This window comes from Microcaecilia unicolor, chromosome 8 (genome assembly GCF_901765095.1).
Source record: "Microcaecilia unicolor chromosome 8, aMicUni1.1, whole genome shotgun sequence".
In the NCBI taxonomy this organism is placed as follows: Eukaryota; Metazoa; Chordata; class Amphibia; order Gymnophiona; family Siphonopidae; genus Microcaecilia; species Microcaecilia unicolor.
Window position 1 is genome coordinate 180,776,060 of NC_044038.1, and position 18,484 is coordinate 180,794,543.

Here is an 18,484-nt window from a genome sequence, read left to right on the forward strand (position 1 = left end):
TATTTATTACCTTTCAATTTATCTGAGATTTTTCACCTCTGTCTCTCAATATATTTTTATTTGGGTTTTTTTTTTTTTTTAATTTCTGATCAGGCCACTGTCCCTACAGTCTTCTCTTCTTCCTCTGGATACAGATATCACTTACTATCAGGGCTGGCTTTTAACCACTAGGCAAAACTACCCAGTGGCCTAGGGTGGCAGCTCCTGAGGAGTGGCAAAGACCAGCAAAGGTTGAAGCAAAACAATAGACCCTGATGGCCAGACAAACCCTAGGATTCATCAGCATATTCTGTTACCTGCAGGCAGGGTGGCCAGCTACAACCTTAAACAAAGGCATCAAGGGGTGCAATCAGCAAAGAGCAGACGAAAAGGACCAGACAAGTCTCTTTATCTGTTCTCATTTACTAGGTTACATGACTTTTGGAAACTGCCTTCACTGCACACACATTATCACATTTAAATATGAAGATTTGCTTTGTATGTATAAATATGGCGGAAGGGTAATGTTCGGATAATCATGATTGAGTTTAATTATCAGAATCTCAAGGGGTTGAGTTAAGGAGAGGGGGCAGAAGGCTGAAGGTTTGTCCTCAAGACCCCTGCACTAACCCTGTCCTCTACATTGCCTACAGAACTTAAAGGAAGCTGGTGATCCTGTCACCAGCTCCTCTTCCAGGAGCTACGCAGTTACCTAAATGCAGTGGCGTAGCAAGGGCAGAGCGGTGGGGGCGGTCCGCCCCGGGTGCACGCAGCTGAGGGGGTGTCGGCTCCACTGGTTTCCTGCTCCCTCTGCCCCGGAACGGGTTACTTCCTGTTCCGGGACAGAGGGAGCAGGGAACCAGCGGAACCGACACCCCCCCCCCCCCCAGCAGCGTGCACACGGCAGGCAAGAATGCACTCGGGGGGGGGCTTGGGTGATGCATCGAGGGGGGGTTGATGCGCCGAGGGGGGGCTTGGGTGATGCGCCAAGGGGGGGGTGTCATGCTGCACCGGGGGGGGGGGGGGTGCAGTGGTGAACCGCCCCGGGTGGCAGCAGCCCTCGCTACGCCACTGCCTAAATGCACTGGATTCCTTAGTGTGTTTGTCTCCGCTTTCACTAGCTAGTTTAATTTTTTTTTTAATTGATAATTATAAGGAGAGATGCAGTGATCCTGTTATATTCAAACCACTGTGTGAAGGTGTGAGTGGTGTGTGTCTGTGTGTACCTTGTGAGTGGGTGCGTGTGTGTGGGTGTGATATCACATTAATGCAATCATCCGGGTCCTGGGTGGCACAAAGGAGTAGGAGAGGACAGACTGGGAAGAAACAGGGCAGACAGGCAGGAAGAAGCTTGCAAGGCCTGACGTCCTGCCTGGGCCCTCCCTAGGAGGCTGGGCCTGGGGAATTTTGCCCCCCCCCCCCCTTTGGCAGCCCTGGTGAAAGTAAGGAATCTTTTTAGCTTGTAACCTGCCCTCTCCTGATTGGTCAGGACTTTCCTTCGTGAATATGCATAATTGTCTCTCTTGTTTTCAGGAAGCCGTTTCCCATTGGAGACAAAGTGACCTTCAGCGGGAAGGACTGTGTCTGCCAAAACTGCTCCCACTTGCTGGTCAGCAACAAACCGATAAAGGTTCATGGACCAAGTCGTAAGTTGTTCATGACATGACCTGTGCACTCTGCTTCTCTTTGCAGCAGTAGAAAGGGGAGGAACAAGGGGTCCTCTGTGTCCCTCCGCTCTGCATAAAGATGCAAAGGAAATTTATTTATTTATTTATTTATTTATTTGTTGCATTTGTACGCCACATTTCCCCACCTATTTGCAGGCTCAATGTGGCTTACATAGTACCGTCAAAGGCGTTTGCCCAGTCAGTGGATAACAAATACAAAGTTGTATAGTGATCATATGAGGTATAAGTGGAGGGTCGGAATGGATGAAGATTGCGTGATGTCCTGTTCGATCATAGTCATGCTGTGACAGATACACAACTGAAACACAATTTCAGTTGAGACGTTGTGCTGCTCTCTAATGGTAAAAACATAGTGGTGTTGTCTGGTGGTGATTGAGACATGTTGCTGTCAGGGGGCAATGGATAAGCAGTGATCTCAGGGAGGGACTAAGAAGGGGGGGCTGTGATGCCAATACGCTGTCAGGATTGGGGGAAGCTGTGATGGCGATGCAGTCTTGCCCTCAGATGGTGGGGAAGCTCAGATAGGGGTGCAGTGTTGCCCTCAGTGTCCCGACACATGAGCCCTTGCGCTGGTCCGGAGGATCAACAGTCAACGAGCCAGGAGCTTCATCTGCTGCAGCCACCGTTCCCCAGTGGTTGAGCCCCTAGTTTCTGGTGACCAACAGGACTTAGAGAGGGTCTGGGGGCTAATCAAGGAACCAGGGTAACACAGGTGACAAACCGAAAGCTGAGGACAGGCAAAGGAGAAAAAACCGTCAGGTCCAGGTGAGCAGTCAGTGGCAGGCAGCAGACAGAGGAGCGTCAGGTCCAGGCTAAGAGTCAGGCACGGACTAGAGTAAATAGCAAATACGGAAGCTATTCTAGATGGGTCATAGCTGAGGCTCCGAACTCAGGAGGAATCCACCTGAAGGAGAAGGTGTCTGACGTCACTACTGATGTCAGAGAGAAAGGCTTCTGAAGGCGTGAACCCCGAGAGGAAAGAGGCAGCAAACCACTGATGCCCACAGGGGGAAGTGGTGAGCCCAAACTCTCCAGAGTCCAAGAGATTGTGGGGGAGATGGTCCAGGCCTGGAGACAAAGCGGCGTGCAAGCAGCAGGTAGGGACAGAGCAGCACTAAGTCTTCCCGTAGCTCCCATGTCTGCTCCCGCGATCGCAGCTTCCGCCCCCGTTCCTGTGATCGTGGCTCTCGCACCCGTGTTGTGACACTCGTGGTGAGGGAGCTCAGAAAGGGGTGCAGTGTTGCCCCCTGGTGGTGGGAGAGCTCAGATAGGGGTGTAGCGTTGCTTTCTTTTGGTGATGGTGATCAGTGTGGTGCTCTGGAGTGAGGGGGGGGGGGTAACACTTCTTTTTTATAATTTGTGAATAGATATATTGCTTTGATATTTTTCAGACTGTGCTGGTTGTAAGGAAGAAATTAAGCATGGACAGTCACTCCTAGCCCTGGAAAAACAGTGGCACGTCAGTTGTTTCAAGTGCCAGACCTGCAGTGTTATTCTGACTGGGGAGTACATCAGCAAGTGAGTACAACCACAGGTTATTGGTAGGTGGGTTCCATATCTGCATGGAGGTGATATGCTGATAACCTTTATGGCCGGAATCTCTTAGTCCCAGTTTGGAGAAAAGAGGTTAAGCATTGTGGTCTCAGCCCCCAAAAGCTTACAGGGAATTCAGGATGTGCCCCTATCCCTCTCTCCCAGAGCAGAAAAGCCACGGCCTAAGAAAAACTGTTAGAATATGATAGAGACATTTAAAGACCTCATTGCTATAAATTTACAATGGAAGGGAGTCTCTGCAAAGAGGGCTCATAGAACGAAAGGGGGTAGACAGAGAGAACTTTAGAAGCTTAAATTTATGAGCTCAGCCTTTTTTGAATATCAGGCTCTAAGATACACCTACCCTGCTATTGTTAGAAACACTAGGTTTTCTGCAGTCTAGGGTTGGCAATTAATGGAGGCACAATTTCTCTCCTCCACCGTGCTCTTCACAATAACCAGCATTGCTCCCCTCCACCCTCCACTCTCCACCACACCCCCCTTCCCCTTCAATGAGCGGATTTGTCTTCCTACCTCTTCTTAAGGTTATGGCGCTGGGTTATGCCATAACTGTGAGGAGAAGAGAGATCTGGTCATCACAGGGGAGGGTGGAAGGTGGAGGAGAGCAATGCGAATTTTGAGGGGGGGCTGTTATTAGGGGAATCTAAATTTGGCTTTAAGATGAAATCTACAGGGTTTTTCAGTGCTAAAATGGGAAGAGGGTTATTATAAAAAATGGACTATTATTAGAAACAATACAGTATTTAGATCTTGACTTTTTATTATGAAGCTTGTTAATCATTTTAGTAGGTGCCCTCTGGACTTACTCAATCAGGTTATACTTGGTGCTTGAACTTCTGAAGCTGTGGAGAGCACAGTCCTGGCACTGGAGAGAATACACCATATCCACAGCAGTCATCAGCACCCTATGAGCATCTTTACAGAATAGGGTTGGAAATATGCTTTAGTTCACCCTGGCAAGCTAAGTAGTGGATAGTGAACTTGGCAATAGTTTGGACGTTATCGCAAAGCACTTTCCCCATACGGCATGGCTCTACCTTTCCGCCTTTACCATGCCCAGGTACACTTTGGTCAAAAACAGTCAAAACTGAAAAATGCCTCTGCTTTTCTGCTTTTCCAGGGATGGTGTACCATACTGTGAATCTGATTACCATGCTCAGTTTGGGATAAAATGTGAGACCTGTAACAGATACATCAGCGGAAGAGTGTTAGAGGTAAAGTGTCAGTATAAGCGTTTACAATGGATTCAGAGGGAATTAACCATATCCTGACTAACTAACAATTTCTTTTGGTTTAAGCTTCCAGCTTTGGCAATGGTCCTTCCTCATTATGTTCCCCACTGAGATTGAGTGACAATGCTTCAGCCTTCCCATATTAAGCAAGTTCTCAACCTCAGCCCAAGGCCAACAAGGGACCACCTGAGCTGACGGCTCAGACCCTACTCTTGAATCTCAGCCAAAGGCAAAGAACTTATGGGAACGATAAAGATCTGATGTACCCAGGTGGAAACCTGATCACTGTTGCTGCTGATAATAGTGATGTGTGCTTGTGCAAGCAGACCTGCCCAAGCACCATTTGTTGACTGGAGGGGGATTTGTGGGTTGTGCCACTCTACCCTGCTGGGCAGATGTGTTCTCAGTACTGGAATGCAAATACTACAGTGCAGTCCCATATTATTAACCCACCGTCTTTCAAAGAATTACCCCAATAAGAATAATGCACTCGAATTTATTATGAAGATGATCCTTTAGCAATACAGTAAGTACTTTGAGATTTATATAAATATCTGGACATCGTATGATCTTGAACATGTTACATTTCAGAAGAATCAAAAATGTAAAGCCAAATGTGGCAACCATCCATGTGCACTTGGACTATGCATTACTCCGCAGCTGATACTGGAAGTAGACACCACTAGCACCCACCCACTTCTGCAGGGATTTTGCTCTCCAGGAGCCGCGGCGTTGCTGTACCAGAGAGTCGGTGGAGAGGAGTGGTTTAGGGAAAGGAGTGGCTGCCCTGTATTCAGGATGTCTCCTTCCAGTGAGGCTAAGTCCAAAGTTTACAAATCCATCCCCTAAAAGCTTAATTCTCTTCCTAGTTGTATATCCTCACCTCTTCTGCTTCCTCATTAGGAATATCAGAAAGGGTGGCCTGCTTTTATTTATTAAATTTAGATTTCCTCATGGCTTTTCCAGTTTTTCATAAGGAAATGCCTGTCATGAGATAAACCCAGCACTGGCTCAGAATTTCTTACCACCCTCTCGGGTCACTATTTCTGGATCTTACTCTGCTAATTATCCTTTAATTTTCTCTCTCTCCTCCTGGTGATACTGTTACAATGTTAGCTGCTGATTTCCAGATATTCACTTTCTCAGTTTTTGGCTATGTCTTATCTGTGAGACCCATAGGCCTTCTGTATAGCCAGAGACCATCACCATTGCAGTAAGACTTCTATGAGGATTGGGCACATGGCGAGGTAATTCTCTAGCACAGCACCTACTGTATGCCCTGGGTATTGGTGCCTGTTGTAGGTCTGTTCTATGAACTTAGGTACCTGGCAGAAGTAGCAGAGAACATGCAAACATCCAGGTGTGACCACTTATACCAGCCCTACAGCTGAAGTAAATGCCCATGCTAGATGTACGCATGAATATGCAACTGATTTGTTCATGTCATGCTTGTAGACTAAAGGGGTGACTGATTTTATATCTCATTCTCCCTCAGTCACCGAAAAGGTTCTGTCCCCGCAACCAGTGGAAGGAAGTTGCTCTTTCCTTGCAATATCATTTTGCACCCTTTTGTATAATTTCATGGTACGATAAATTCTCAGATATGTTAAAAAAGACAGAGACCCTCTTCTTTAACAGCAGAAGGCATCAACATATTGATCTAATTAGAAGGCTGTTCATAAATTCTGCATATGAGATGACATTGAGCATTGCCTTCAATTCTGGTCGCCATATCTAAAAAAAAAAGGTTCAAAGAAGAGCAACCAAAATGATAAAGAGGATGGAACTCCTCTCATATGAGGAAGGCTAAAGAGATTAGAAGTCTTGAGCTTGGAAAAGAGACGGATACAATTGAGGTATGCAAAATCCTGAATGGTGTAGAACAAGTAGAAGTGAATTGATTTTTCACTCTTTCAAAAAGTACAAAGACCAGAAGACACTCAATGAAATTACATGGAAATACTTTTAAAATAAATAGGAGGAAATATTTTTTCACTCAAAGAACTCCGGAACTCGCTGCCGGTGGATGTGATATCAGCAGTTAGCTTATCTGGGTTTTAAAAAATATTTGGGCAATTTCCTGGAGGAAGAGTCCATAGTCTGCTATTGATATGGACACAGGGAAGCCATTGCTTGCCCTGGGATTGATAGCATGGAATGTTGTCATTCTTTGGGATTCCGGAATTTTGTTACTCTTTGAGGTTCTGGAATGTTGCTACTATTTGGGTTTCTGCCAGGTACTTGTGTCCTGGATTGGCCACTGTTTGGAAGCAGGATACTGGGCTAGATGGACCATTGGTCTGACCCAGTATGGCTATTCTTATGTTTTCAGCTCACAGTCCAGTAATATTATTTAGAACCATTTAGTTACTAGAAAAAGCATAAATCAGGGGTGTCAAACTGCAATTCTGAAGGGCCACAGACCAGTCATGTTTTCAGAGTGTCCCTAAGAAATATTCATATACAAATATCATCACATCTATAACCAATTGGTTATAATTGTGATGATATTTGTATGTAATTGTTGTTACAGCTATATTGAAATTGAGTTTCCCATATATTGCCTTTGTGGTAATAAATATTCATGAGATGTCTTTACATGCACTGATTTCACTGTATGCAAATACATCAGCGCTATCCTGAAAATCAGTCTGGTTTGTGGTCTTCTGGGACCAATTTGACACCCTTGCAGGCTTATTTTCGAAAGAGAAGGGCGCCCATCTTCCGACACAAATCAGGAGATGGGCGTCCTTCTCTCAGGGTCGCCCAAATCGGCATAATCAAAAGCCGATTTTGGGCGTCCTCAGCTGCTTCCCATCGCGGGGACAGCCAAAGTTCACGGGGGGGGGGGGGGTGTCAGCACCATAGCGAAGTCGGGACTGGGGCGTGATTAAGAGATTGGCATTCTCAGCCGATAATGGAAAAAAGAAGGGCGTCCCTGACGAGCACTTGGCCGTCTTTACTTGGTCCATTTTTTCTTGCGACCAAGCCATGAAAAGATGTCCGAATTGACCAGATGACCACCAGAGAATATCAGGGATGACCTCCCCTTACTCCCCCAGTGGTCACTAACCCCCTCCCACCCTAAAAAATATATTTTTTTAATGTTTTTGCCAGCCTCAAATGTCATACCCAGCTCCATGACAGCAATATGCAGGTCCCTGGAGCAGTTTTAGTGGGTGCAGTGCACTTCAGGCAGGCAGACCCAGGCCCATACCCCCCTACCTGTTACACTTGTGGTGGTAAATGTGAGCCCTCCAAAACCCACCCGAAACCCACTGTACCCACATATAGGTGCGCCCCTTCACCCCTTAGGGCTATGGTACTGGTGTACAGTTGTGGGGAGTGGGTTTTGGTTTTTTTTTGGGGGGGGGCTCAGCACCCAAGGAAAGGGAGCTATGCACCTGGGAGCAATTTGTGAAGTCCACTGCAGTGCCCCCTAGAGTGCCCGGTTGGTGTCCTGGCATGTCAGGGGGACCAGTGCACTATGAATTCTGGCTCCTCCCATGACCAAAGGGCTTGGATTTGGTCATTTTTGAGATGGACGTCCTCGGTTTCCATTATCGCTGAAAACCGGGGACGACCATCTCAACATTTAGGTCGACCATCTCTAAGGTCGATCTAAATGTTGAGATTTGGATGTCCCCGACCATATTATCGAAACGAAAGATGGACGCCCATCTTGTTTCAATAATGCGGGTTTCCCCACCCCTTCACGGGGCCCTCCTGCAAGGACGCCATCATGAAAACGTTGGCACCCCTTTTCGATTATGCCCCTCTTGGTATAAATATTGTTCCTTGCACACACACTATGGTGAAGATTTCCTAGACTGATGTTTTAAGAAACACACCCCACTGTGAAATAAAGAGCCAGCACAGCCTTTTATAGGATTGGCACTGCCAGTCAGTTCCATGAGTAATAATGATCCAGTGGACTCCAATATAATCACCCTGCCTCAGTAATCCTAAAGACCCAGTTAATTTCTGACACTCAGAATCGCAAACAGTAGAACTCACCCTTTATCTCCATTTGAAGGGCAACTCTTTGTGGACTTCTGAGATGGAGAAGGATGGACCCCCCACTCCCAACCAAGGCATCACTAGACTGATCTGTTAAAGCAAAACCAACACTCTTATCCATTATTTCATCTACCTGAACCAAGATGTTATCTGCATCGCCTTCCAGTACCGCAGATCTTTGTGGTTTTCATCTTAGCACCAACAGATCTTTCTGTGCTTCTTGCAATGATCTGCTACAGTTATGTTAGAAAACAGGAATCCAATGAATTATGATGAGTCGACATACCTAGTATTTACTGTACCTGAGGATCTGTTCTATAACCTAACTTAGAAACAAGGAAAATGTCCACCGAGAAGGATGACTGTGCTCATGCAATCTTTGTGCCTGTCTACTGAGTATATCAATTGCTCTTGTTCTCCCTGTTCCTAACTCAATGCACACTGGGTATCTGAGCTCAAATGCTATTTTTCTTAATTCAATGGACTCCTGTTTTCAAATACATAATAGGAACCCCAAGCACAGTAAATTAAGAGGCTAAAGATTGACCCCCTAAGAATTAAGGAAACCTCAAGCAGCATCTCCCTCTCTTGCATTCTCTTCAGAATCTGTGAATAGTGACAGGGGCTGCATTTTACCCTCTGGATCTATTGAGTTTCCATTCTTTCAGCAGCTCAGATTTGCTCAGTTGCTGTTCACTCAGTGAAGGGATCGTAGCCTGATTTCTCTTTCTCCATTTGTCTCCTTTAAAGAGGGATCTGATAAACTAGTGAATTGAATAATATGCTTTGTATACATAGAAATGATTCCTTTACAGTCCTCTGGTCTTTCGGATTTTCAGCTGCTCGTCAGTGCAGAGTGATGAATGAGTCTTCATGGGTTGGGATGGTAACTAGACTGTTTTTCATATTTAAAGACTGACGTGAAAGCAAGAGAATTGATCAGATTCAGAATGAGATCTCAAAATCAGCTTTAGCCATTTACGCTGTCTGATATGTCAGAATAATATGTGCCTTTTACTCATGAAAAATATTCCTCTTCAAGTCGTTATTTTTGCATTTCCTCAGTGGTTCTCCTACAGTTCTCTAGCATTCCTAAGAGAAGCCATCTTGGAAAGAGAATTACAAATCACATCACGCCCACTGGTGTTTGGTTCGCATGCGGTTATGATGTCATTTGCGATGTCAGAGCTTATATGGAAATCAAATAAAAAAAAGTTAGATGTAACAAAACTACTTTACAAATATAAGGATTTTCTTTACAAAGGCGCACAAGCATTTCTAGCGAGCGCTAACTCTGAAGATGCCCATAATATTCCTATGCGCGTCTACACGGTAGCGCACATTAATTTTTATTGTGTGCTAAAAATGCTAGCGTGTCTTTGTTAACAGGGCCCTAAGTGTTAAGTGGACATCAGATTGCAGGGCTTGTTTGTATACTTTCTTTTGACGAAGCCTCTAGCCACTATATTAGTCTGCGATTTTCAAGTGCAATGTGCTTTTCAGTGCGTTTCAGTGATAGTCCATACTATTCTAAATGTCCAAAGCAAAAGTTTCTTTCAATTTTTTCAAAAATAGGTCAGACTTATCTTTAAAAACTTCTCCCTCCTTCGACATGATCATGTTTCGTGTGTTACATCAGGAAGTCGGGGATAACTTCAAGTATGCCATAAGTAGATCAGTAGGTCTGTCTCTCCTGTCCATGTTGCTGAAAAAGAATGGTGACAACGTCTTTAGAATATGGTCTCTAGACGATGTATAAAAAGTCCAGGTTTATTGTGTAGCTCAAAAGACTTGACACGGTCATGTTTCGGCTGACTGGCCTGCCTTTGGAGTCTTTTCAGTCTTTTAAAATTGCCTATGGAAAAACCATGTGTCTGTCGATATATAACCTTGTATATGAAACGCAATGCTCAAAACGCAATGCCTTGCAAGATCGGCAATCAAGAGTTACCTTCACTAAAACGTAAAGCAGTGGCGTGTTAGAGTGAGAAAGAATAAGAATATTTAATTTTAAAAGCCACCATTGTTCCTTATAGTTCAAAGCTTAGATGCTTTGTTGACAGTATACAATTTGAAGTACACTGTAGTTTTGATACATCTAACTTTTTTTGATTTGCTTATATGTTAGATGATGTAGGAGCTGTATATACATTTTCTGTTAGAGTTTGTGTCACATCCAGTAAGAGAGAAAGTTAATTTGTGGGTCTCTTGGTACCATGTCCACTTCCAAGCTGGACTAAATGACAGAAGTAGCTTTGAGAATTTCCAAAATAATTAGCAGCAGAATGTTTAATTAATCCTTGTCAAGATGTGCATCGTGACTTCTTGCACAGTACACAAAGTCTTCTCTAAGAAGCTGGAGTCTAGGTTGTGGAATTACTGTTGCTTTCTCAGGAGCAGAAGTGCAGCCCAGCTCCATGTCACTAAGGTGGTCTTTTACTAAGGCACACTGGTGTTTTAGCCCATAGGAATACATCTATCTATCTATCTATCTATCTATCTATCTATCTATCTATCTATCTACTTATCATTTCTATAGCGCCACAAGGCATACGAGGCGCTGTACACCATACATAGAAGACAGTCCCTGCTCAAAGAGCTTACAATCTAGATAAGACGGGTAAACAGACAGAACAATTAAGGGTGAGGGAATAAAGAGGTGAGGATAAAGAACAGGGTAAGTCAAAAGCAGTGGTAAAGAGGTAAGTTTTGAGTTTGGACTTGAAAGCGGCTAAAGACGGGGCTAGACGTATAGGCTCAGGAAGACTATTCCAGGCATGAGGTGCAGCGAGATAAAAGGAACGGAGTCTTGAATTAGCAGTAGAGGAGAAAGGGACGGATAAGAGAGATTTATCTACAGAACGGAGTACTCGGGTGGGGGGGGGGAACGTAGGGGGAGACAAGAGTGGAGAGGTACTGGGGAGCGGCAGAGTGAATGCACTTATAGGTCAATAGGAGAAGTTTAAATTGGCGTCTCTAGCGTTTAGCGTGCACCTATTTTTATTGCACGCTAAAAACGCTAGTGCGCCTTAGTAAAAGACCCCCTAAGAGGCCCAAGTACAAAACAAGAAAGGCTCTACGGATCTGCACCAGAAATAGATACAACGCACAGCGGGTCCAGAAGTGGTGACCACTTCTGGTCCCATCCGCTCTGTGTTGCAACCATGAGACTCAAGTGCAGCTTTGAGATTCAACCTTTCAATTGATGAGTCTTTATCGTCCTCCGAAGGGGATGATGAGGTGTCAAGAGAATAGGGTTCAAGCCTTCCTTCTCTTAAATTCCTGTGCCCATACCATTTGCTCCCTGCAGTCCTTTATTCATAAGGCACAGAAAGGGGTCCTAAGCTCTCAGAAAGGCACTAACCCCTCCCCCCTCATTGTATAACTTAGTGCCTAAAAGTAACCACCATTTTCACACTTACGTTATAGAATACTAGCACTTAGATGGGTAACTGTACACTGACACACAGGAGAACTAGGCACATGCTCAGCTCTGTTCTATAAATGATATGAGCAATTTGTTAAGCATGTAAATGCAAGGGGGGTGCTCACAGGGGAGGAGCATGGGTAGGGCATGCATGTGTAACTTACAGACATGCACATTCTGTGCTAAAGTAGTACATTTAGGCATAGACACATTAGATGCCAATGTACGCTAGTATTCTATAATGAAATCTTGATGCCTGGATGTCATCATAGAATTAACGCTCAACGCATTGCATCTGAGTACTTAACTTGTGGCTCCAGGTATTGAATTGCCCCCTAATACAGGATGAGTGGCAGTGAACGACCCATTGTAACCTTTGCTGTTCTTTCAGGCAGGAGGGAAGCATTACCATCCAACCTGTGCCCGCTGTGTCCGTTGCCACCAGATGTTCACAGAAGGGGAGGAGATGTACCTAACAGGTCAGAAAAGAGCCCTCAAGCACCACCTTGTGTCTCATTGAGCTATCAAGGAGGGAAGGGAAAGTTAAAGTAGGTCCTTTTCATCCCATCTCATTTACTAAATGAAATAGAGATTCTTACCAGTGTTTGCAGCAGCCAGGATCAGTGCTTCAGACCCATGAGCCTGACGTCTTTGCCAGACAAAATGGTAGAAACTATTATAAAGAACAAAATTACTGAACACATAGACAAACATGTTTTAATGGGGCAGAGTCAACATGGATTCAGCCAAGGGCAGTCTTGTCTCACCAGTGTGCTACATTTTTGTGAAGGCGCAAATAAACAGGTGGTTACCCTATTATTTCACTACCACTAGGACCATCAATCATTAGATACATCCCCCATCATCTCACAGCTGTTGGAACCATTCTGTACTAACCAACCATGGAGCTAACACCCATCAACCATTGTGTGTGTCCCCTGCCATGTCACAACCATTAGAGCTCACCAAACACCGGATCTAACACCTTTTGTGTGTGTCTTTTCATTAAGTTTAAGTTCAATTTATTTGATATACTGCAACTATAATTAAAAGTCTAAGCAGTTAACGTAGTTGTGATAAAAATATATATGGGGGAAGGAACATGAAATACCACAACTAGACAATAGACAATAAGCCATGAACATGCACAAAAGGTGAATGGGGAAGGGGCAGTCACAAATCTAAACAACCTCATCTCACAACCATTGGGATAATTCTGTACCAACTCGCCAGCCACTGGTGTGCATCTCCTGCCATCTCACCATACTTGTGACTGTCTTCCGCCATCTTGCCAACCACTGGGACCCTCTTTGACCAACTCATTGTGGGCTTCTTCTTTTATTTTCTAAAAATAGTGTGCTTGCCATGTTAGTCCATTTAAAGGTCAAAACAAAAAAAACAGCACCACTGGATACAGAAAGTGAAAGTGCCTTTGTGCTTTGTAGCTTTTACTATATGAGACGTGGGGTAAGGAATAATATATTGGAGAGGAATATATTCGAGTTATTCCCCAAGTTTTCCACGTCATCACTGTGACCCCTGACGCAGGTGCTAGTCACCGAAACACGGCCCGTGTTGGGTCTTTTTGTCAAGGCTCATTCATTAAAGAACTATTTTCCATTTTTAAAGGCCCGTGGTGCTGTTTTTTTTGTTTGGACTTTAGTTTGTACTTCGTTCCCTCTCTTTTGTTATATCCAAGTCCATTTAAAGGTATCAGATAGAAATGTTTTATGTATATTTATTTTCTAAAAACAAATCTAAATTTGTCATGATGAAATCCCAGCTCCCCTCAAGTGTCCCTCATTACCTGGAAACCATTTGGGATCCCTTAAGCAGGAAATTAGGGAAATGTGGCTACTTTTACCTATAACTATGATACTGGCATGAATTTAGCTTCAACTGCCAGTGGACTTCTCCTATCTCCGATAAGAAAGAGTCGGGATGCCAGGTGCGACATAAAGAAAGAACACAGGTTCAATTCCAGAAAAGACAATTTGAAGATTAAAACTGTTTCTTGAAACACAAATGAAATGGCTGAGGCTTTGCCATAAATTTAAGCAAAGCATTGTTTGGTAGGTGAGAGCTTGGAGGGATTGTGCGACCAGCAAATCTATAAGTAGCAGATAGACAGAGATGTATTACTGAGCAGTGCCAGCTATGAGGAGATGTCAGACTAAGCTATTAACCTGGTTCCCCAGAGCTCTTTCGAGGAGCGGTTTTATTCAAGGTGACCTTCAGAACCATATGCACATGGATAATATATTACACAGGAATATACAGACATACAGGACTGCACCAGTGAGAAGAGAATGCAGAAGAAGTGTATGAAGTAATGTATCCCATTACAGCCTTTCTCTTTTGAGCATTAAATTACTGTGTAAAATTGCAGCCTTCTGGTTCCCTTTCTGGGGCTACTTTTGGAGTTAGCATCCACCCCACCCCACTTCTTTACATGGTCACTTCCTGCAGAGTGGAAGCAGAGAACAAAGCTCAGGCTGATCTCACATTAACAGCCTGCAAGGAGTTAATTTTCTGACAAACAAAAACCCCACATTCATATTACCTTATCTATTTCTGCTTTGCAGTAATCAGGAGAGTAAGAAGTAAACTCCCGGACATAGCAGTGTACGTTCAACTCTTTTCTTTATATTTTTACTGCAATTTATCAGATGTCAGTATAACAAATAACAATCCAGGAAACTACAACACACAATGTGACCACCTGATGCCTCTTGATAAATCTTCAATATAGTAATAAGCAAAACACTAACAAACTGGTTAGGTGGCCCAATGATGACACTGGCTCCATTCTATTCATTCTTACCCCTAAAGGCAAAGGTAGATCTTTTAACAAAAGCTATCTGGAGGTCTGATGTCTCCAAGTGATAAGTTCAAAGCCAGTCCTCAAGAGTAATTCAATGGAAAATCAGGCAACATGAATAAACTATGAGGAGTATTTTGGAGTCCGAGCATAACTGCAGGAGATAAAGGCAACCATATGAAATTCACATTAAATACAACCAATAAAATGAATTAACAATGTAAAAGACAAGAAAGTAAAAATATTAGATACCAAACTTAGGACAAATTACAAGCCCCAACACAACCATGGTTTGTCAGATGACTGCATCAGGGATAACATGTAAAAGTGCAAAATTAAAATACAAATATCAGTAGGCTTAACTACCCCTGATCAGTATCCAAAAAGGCAGCTGTTAAGTTAGGTCTGTGATTGTACTACCTTATTCTATCAAACATTTTGTAGTCACATGGCAAAATATTTGCTTCACCTGAATAAGTTTTCCCAAACCTCTTCTGGGGGACCCACAACCAGTTGTTTTGCAGGATATCCACAATGAATATATTTGAAGTATTGACACGGATTAGGGTAAATTTAAATGAATATAAAAACATTTCTATGAGGACAAAATGGCCCTTGGGATTAGAGACTTGAATCGGGTTAGTAATTTCACCCATCCCCAATGGAATCTAACCCATACCCACCGATATCCACTAAGATCTACCCCATCCCTATTCATCCCAACAATTAATCTCCTCCATCCCCACCCACACCTGCAGGATTCAGCACTATTATTTACTTGCTCACAGCCCTCTGTTTCCTCCCAACTCCAACAGCCTCCCATGGTTTTATGGATGGTTTTCACTACTCAACCAGTGAGTATTCCAACTCTCAGTCTGGTGTTCCAGCTTCCTCTCTGGGCATTCCAAGCATCATTCTGGAGTCTTCAGAGATTTTGACTACACTCCCACAGGAATCCCACAGCAGCCTGTTCCATCCCCATTGGAGTCCCATGGTAACTATTTCCAATCGTGTGGGAATCCCATTGAAACTTCTTCCATACCATGGGAATCCTGCAACTTCTGCTGGATTCCTGCAGTCCCCATTCCCATGCAGCTCTCTACTTGGGGATGTAAGTAAGATCTGGGTATGTTAAGAGGAAGCTGTATATGAAACAAGGTATGTAACAGTCTACTCTTACAACAGAGGAACGTTTACTTGACAACATAAGGTGCTTGCTCTGAGTTGAGCCTCTTGCAAACAGGCTGAACATCTTGATACTTTAAAAACTGTAAGACTGTCTGTCTCTTAATTGGAGATATTTCCCTAAAGATTCTCATTTTTATGCCGTAACCTTTATCACTGATGTTCTGTTAATTCCAAAAGCTTTCTTGTCACATGTTGTTTGATATTTTTCATACACAAACATAGAATTATGTATGAAAAACTGCACCCTTTAATGGTAATAATTACTCCGCTAAGGCCCTGACATTTTGGATCTGCTGGGAACAGCTGTAATTACAGTGTTCATTCGCGTCAGAGGGATGAAGAACGCACAGCAGGAGCAAATGCAGGAGTTCCAGAAAATTACAGCACAGTGACTGAGTCACAGAGCCATCCTTATCTGTAACAGGAGCAGAACCTCTCAAAGACCAGGTTATGGTACCCAGAGTATCCTCTTGGCTTGCTGCTTATTCCCTAATAAACTCCTCAAGCTCCAGGAACTGACCAAAATTCATGGAAAAAATCTTTTGGAAGAGCTCTCGTAGTCTCTCACATGTCCTGAGATACTGTATCTGGGTCTGGGACTGGCAAAAACTGGCCCAAGGAAGTAGCCATCTTAAGAAGAGGGAGGGATGGGGTTGATATCTCTGGACTGCTGCTAGTCAGATACAATATGTAAAAGAACATATTGTGGTCTTTCAGCCTCAGAAGCACAATGGTGTAAATGCACCACCAGCCCGGAAGAAGAGCATCTTTAAAATTCCTGTTTTTCAGCTACTTAAACCGACCCCCTGTGCCCCTGCTTAGGAAGTACATGTAATGCATGACCTTACCCATAAAGGTAGAGCTAGTATGAGACACATCCTGTAAGGAAAACTCCTACATGTTCTCATGGTCTTGAGAAGCCTTACTGGGAAGATGTGTGACGTTATCAGGGTTTGTGGCAATCTTCAATGTTCTTCATGCTTTCAGGTTCGGAGGTCTGGCATCCCATATGTAAGCAGGCTGCTCGAGCTGAAAAGAAGTTAAAGGTATGTTAGACACAGGATCGTGCCTTAAGGAATAGGTTGAGTTCATTCTGGTTTCACGCTTTGCGGCTAGGTCTGGAATTGAGGTTTTCTCCTTCGCCACTATAAAAACAAGCGGACCAATATTCAACATCCAAAGAGTTTATACAAATAGCAGGACCTGCTAAACGGACGAGCCCTAGTGATCCCCATACTCAGCTGCATTATCTAAGCCCAGATACTCAATGCAGGGCTGTTTCTGGTGACCAACATTGAATATCCAGTTTATTTTTGACTGGTTTGAAGATAACCGGCTGTCAGTATTCAGACTTAGCCGGTTATCTTCAAATCGGCCAAAGGTATCCCACTATTTGACGCGGCCAAATATGGCCGCTGAACCCGGTCTAAAAATCATGTGATATAACCGACTAGATACTAACCAGGGATATTCAGTGGGGGATAGACAGTTATCCTCTGCATATTGGCGGATAGCCAGTTAAGCGCTACTTAACCAGTCAGCAGACGTTCTGACTGGTTAAATAGCGCTGAATATTGGGATGATTGAGTTTAAGTTGGCTTGTTTAGTTTTTAAATTAATTTATGGCCAAAATTCAAGGGGAGTTACTGAACTACTTGCTATCCCTCCTTATAGACATAATTCTTGTTTTTTGTGAACTGTACCATTAGGATACATTTTACTTAGAAATGTCCGATGAAAAGTCTGTGTGTGATCATTTGCTCCCGTTTCAAGGTGCAGGAATTTGGAATGCTTTCCCCGGTGATCTAGGACAAATCCCATCCTATGTATGTTTTAGAAAGGCCTCGAAAACTAATGTGATTATTTATGAATGTGTTGATTATACATCCCTCAGATGTTGAGGTCCTTTTCTGAGTATGAACCGCAATATTTGCAACGAGGACTGTGGGCGGTATGCAAAGCAGAGGTAGAATAGAATAAAAGTCTATAATGAATTATGCGCATAATTGCAGATACAGAATGTGCGCTTGGAAAGCAGCATCCCAGCCCCTAACTTCAGGCGACCTCCTCTACTGAATTATGTTCACATTCCCCAATGCACTGTTTTGTAAATATGCATCTCATACATAGATGAAGACTGGGCAGAATGAGGGCGGGGTGTAAAGTTGCATGCATAATTAATAGTATATTATAAGTTATGCGCAGAGCTCTGGCACTTAGCTACAGATTTGAGCCATTTCTATGGCTGGTGAAAGTGTTTGCGCCTAAATTATGAGCGCAGTAATATTCTATAAGGAAAGTTGGCGTCTAAGTTCCTGTATAGAATAGGATCCTTGCAGGCTTCTCACAGTTGTAGACCTGCCCCCAATGTGTGCGCTGTGGCTGTCTGAGAGTGTGCAATGGAGAAGAGAGTGCATAAGAGATGCTTACATCATATGCACCTTCATGAACTAGAGGCCAGTGGACAATGCGGGATCCCGTTGGTATCTTAGTAGACTGATGCTGTGACACTTGCATTAATTCATCTTATACACTTCTTGGAGAGAAAAGACAGAGTTATTTGAATCTGGGTCTG

General features: G+C 43.7%; 1 protein-coding gene across 1 annotated transcript in view; it reads left to right on the forward strand.

The window, feature by feature from the left end:
* The window catches only part of LOC115475339 (actin-binding LIM protein 3-like), a 73,639-nt gene that overhangs the window by 20,991 nt on the left and 34,164 nt on the right, over positions 1-18,484 (forward strand). Inside the window, exons 4-8 of the mRNA XM_030210973.1 lie at positions 1,513-1,625; positions 3,059-3,185; positions 4,342-4,435; positions 12,292-12,379; positions 16,897-16,955. Of these exons, the coding sequence (XP_030066833.1) occupies positions 1,513-1,625; positions 3,059-3,185; positions 4,342-4,435; positions 12,292-12,379; positions 16,897-16,955 (481 nt within the window). The remainder of the gene's footprint in view (positions 1-1,512; positions 1,626-3,058; positions 3,186-4,341; positions 4,436-12,291; positions 12,380-16,896; positions 16,956-18,484) is intronic.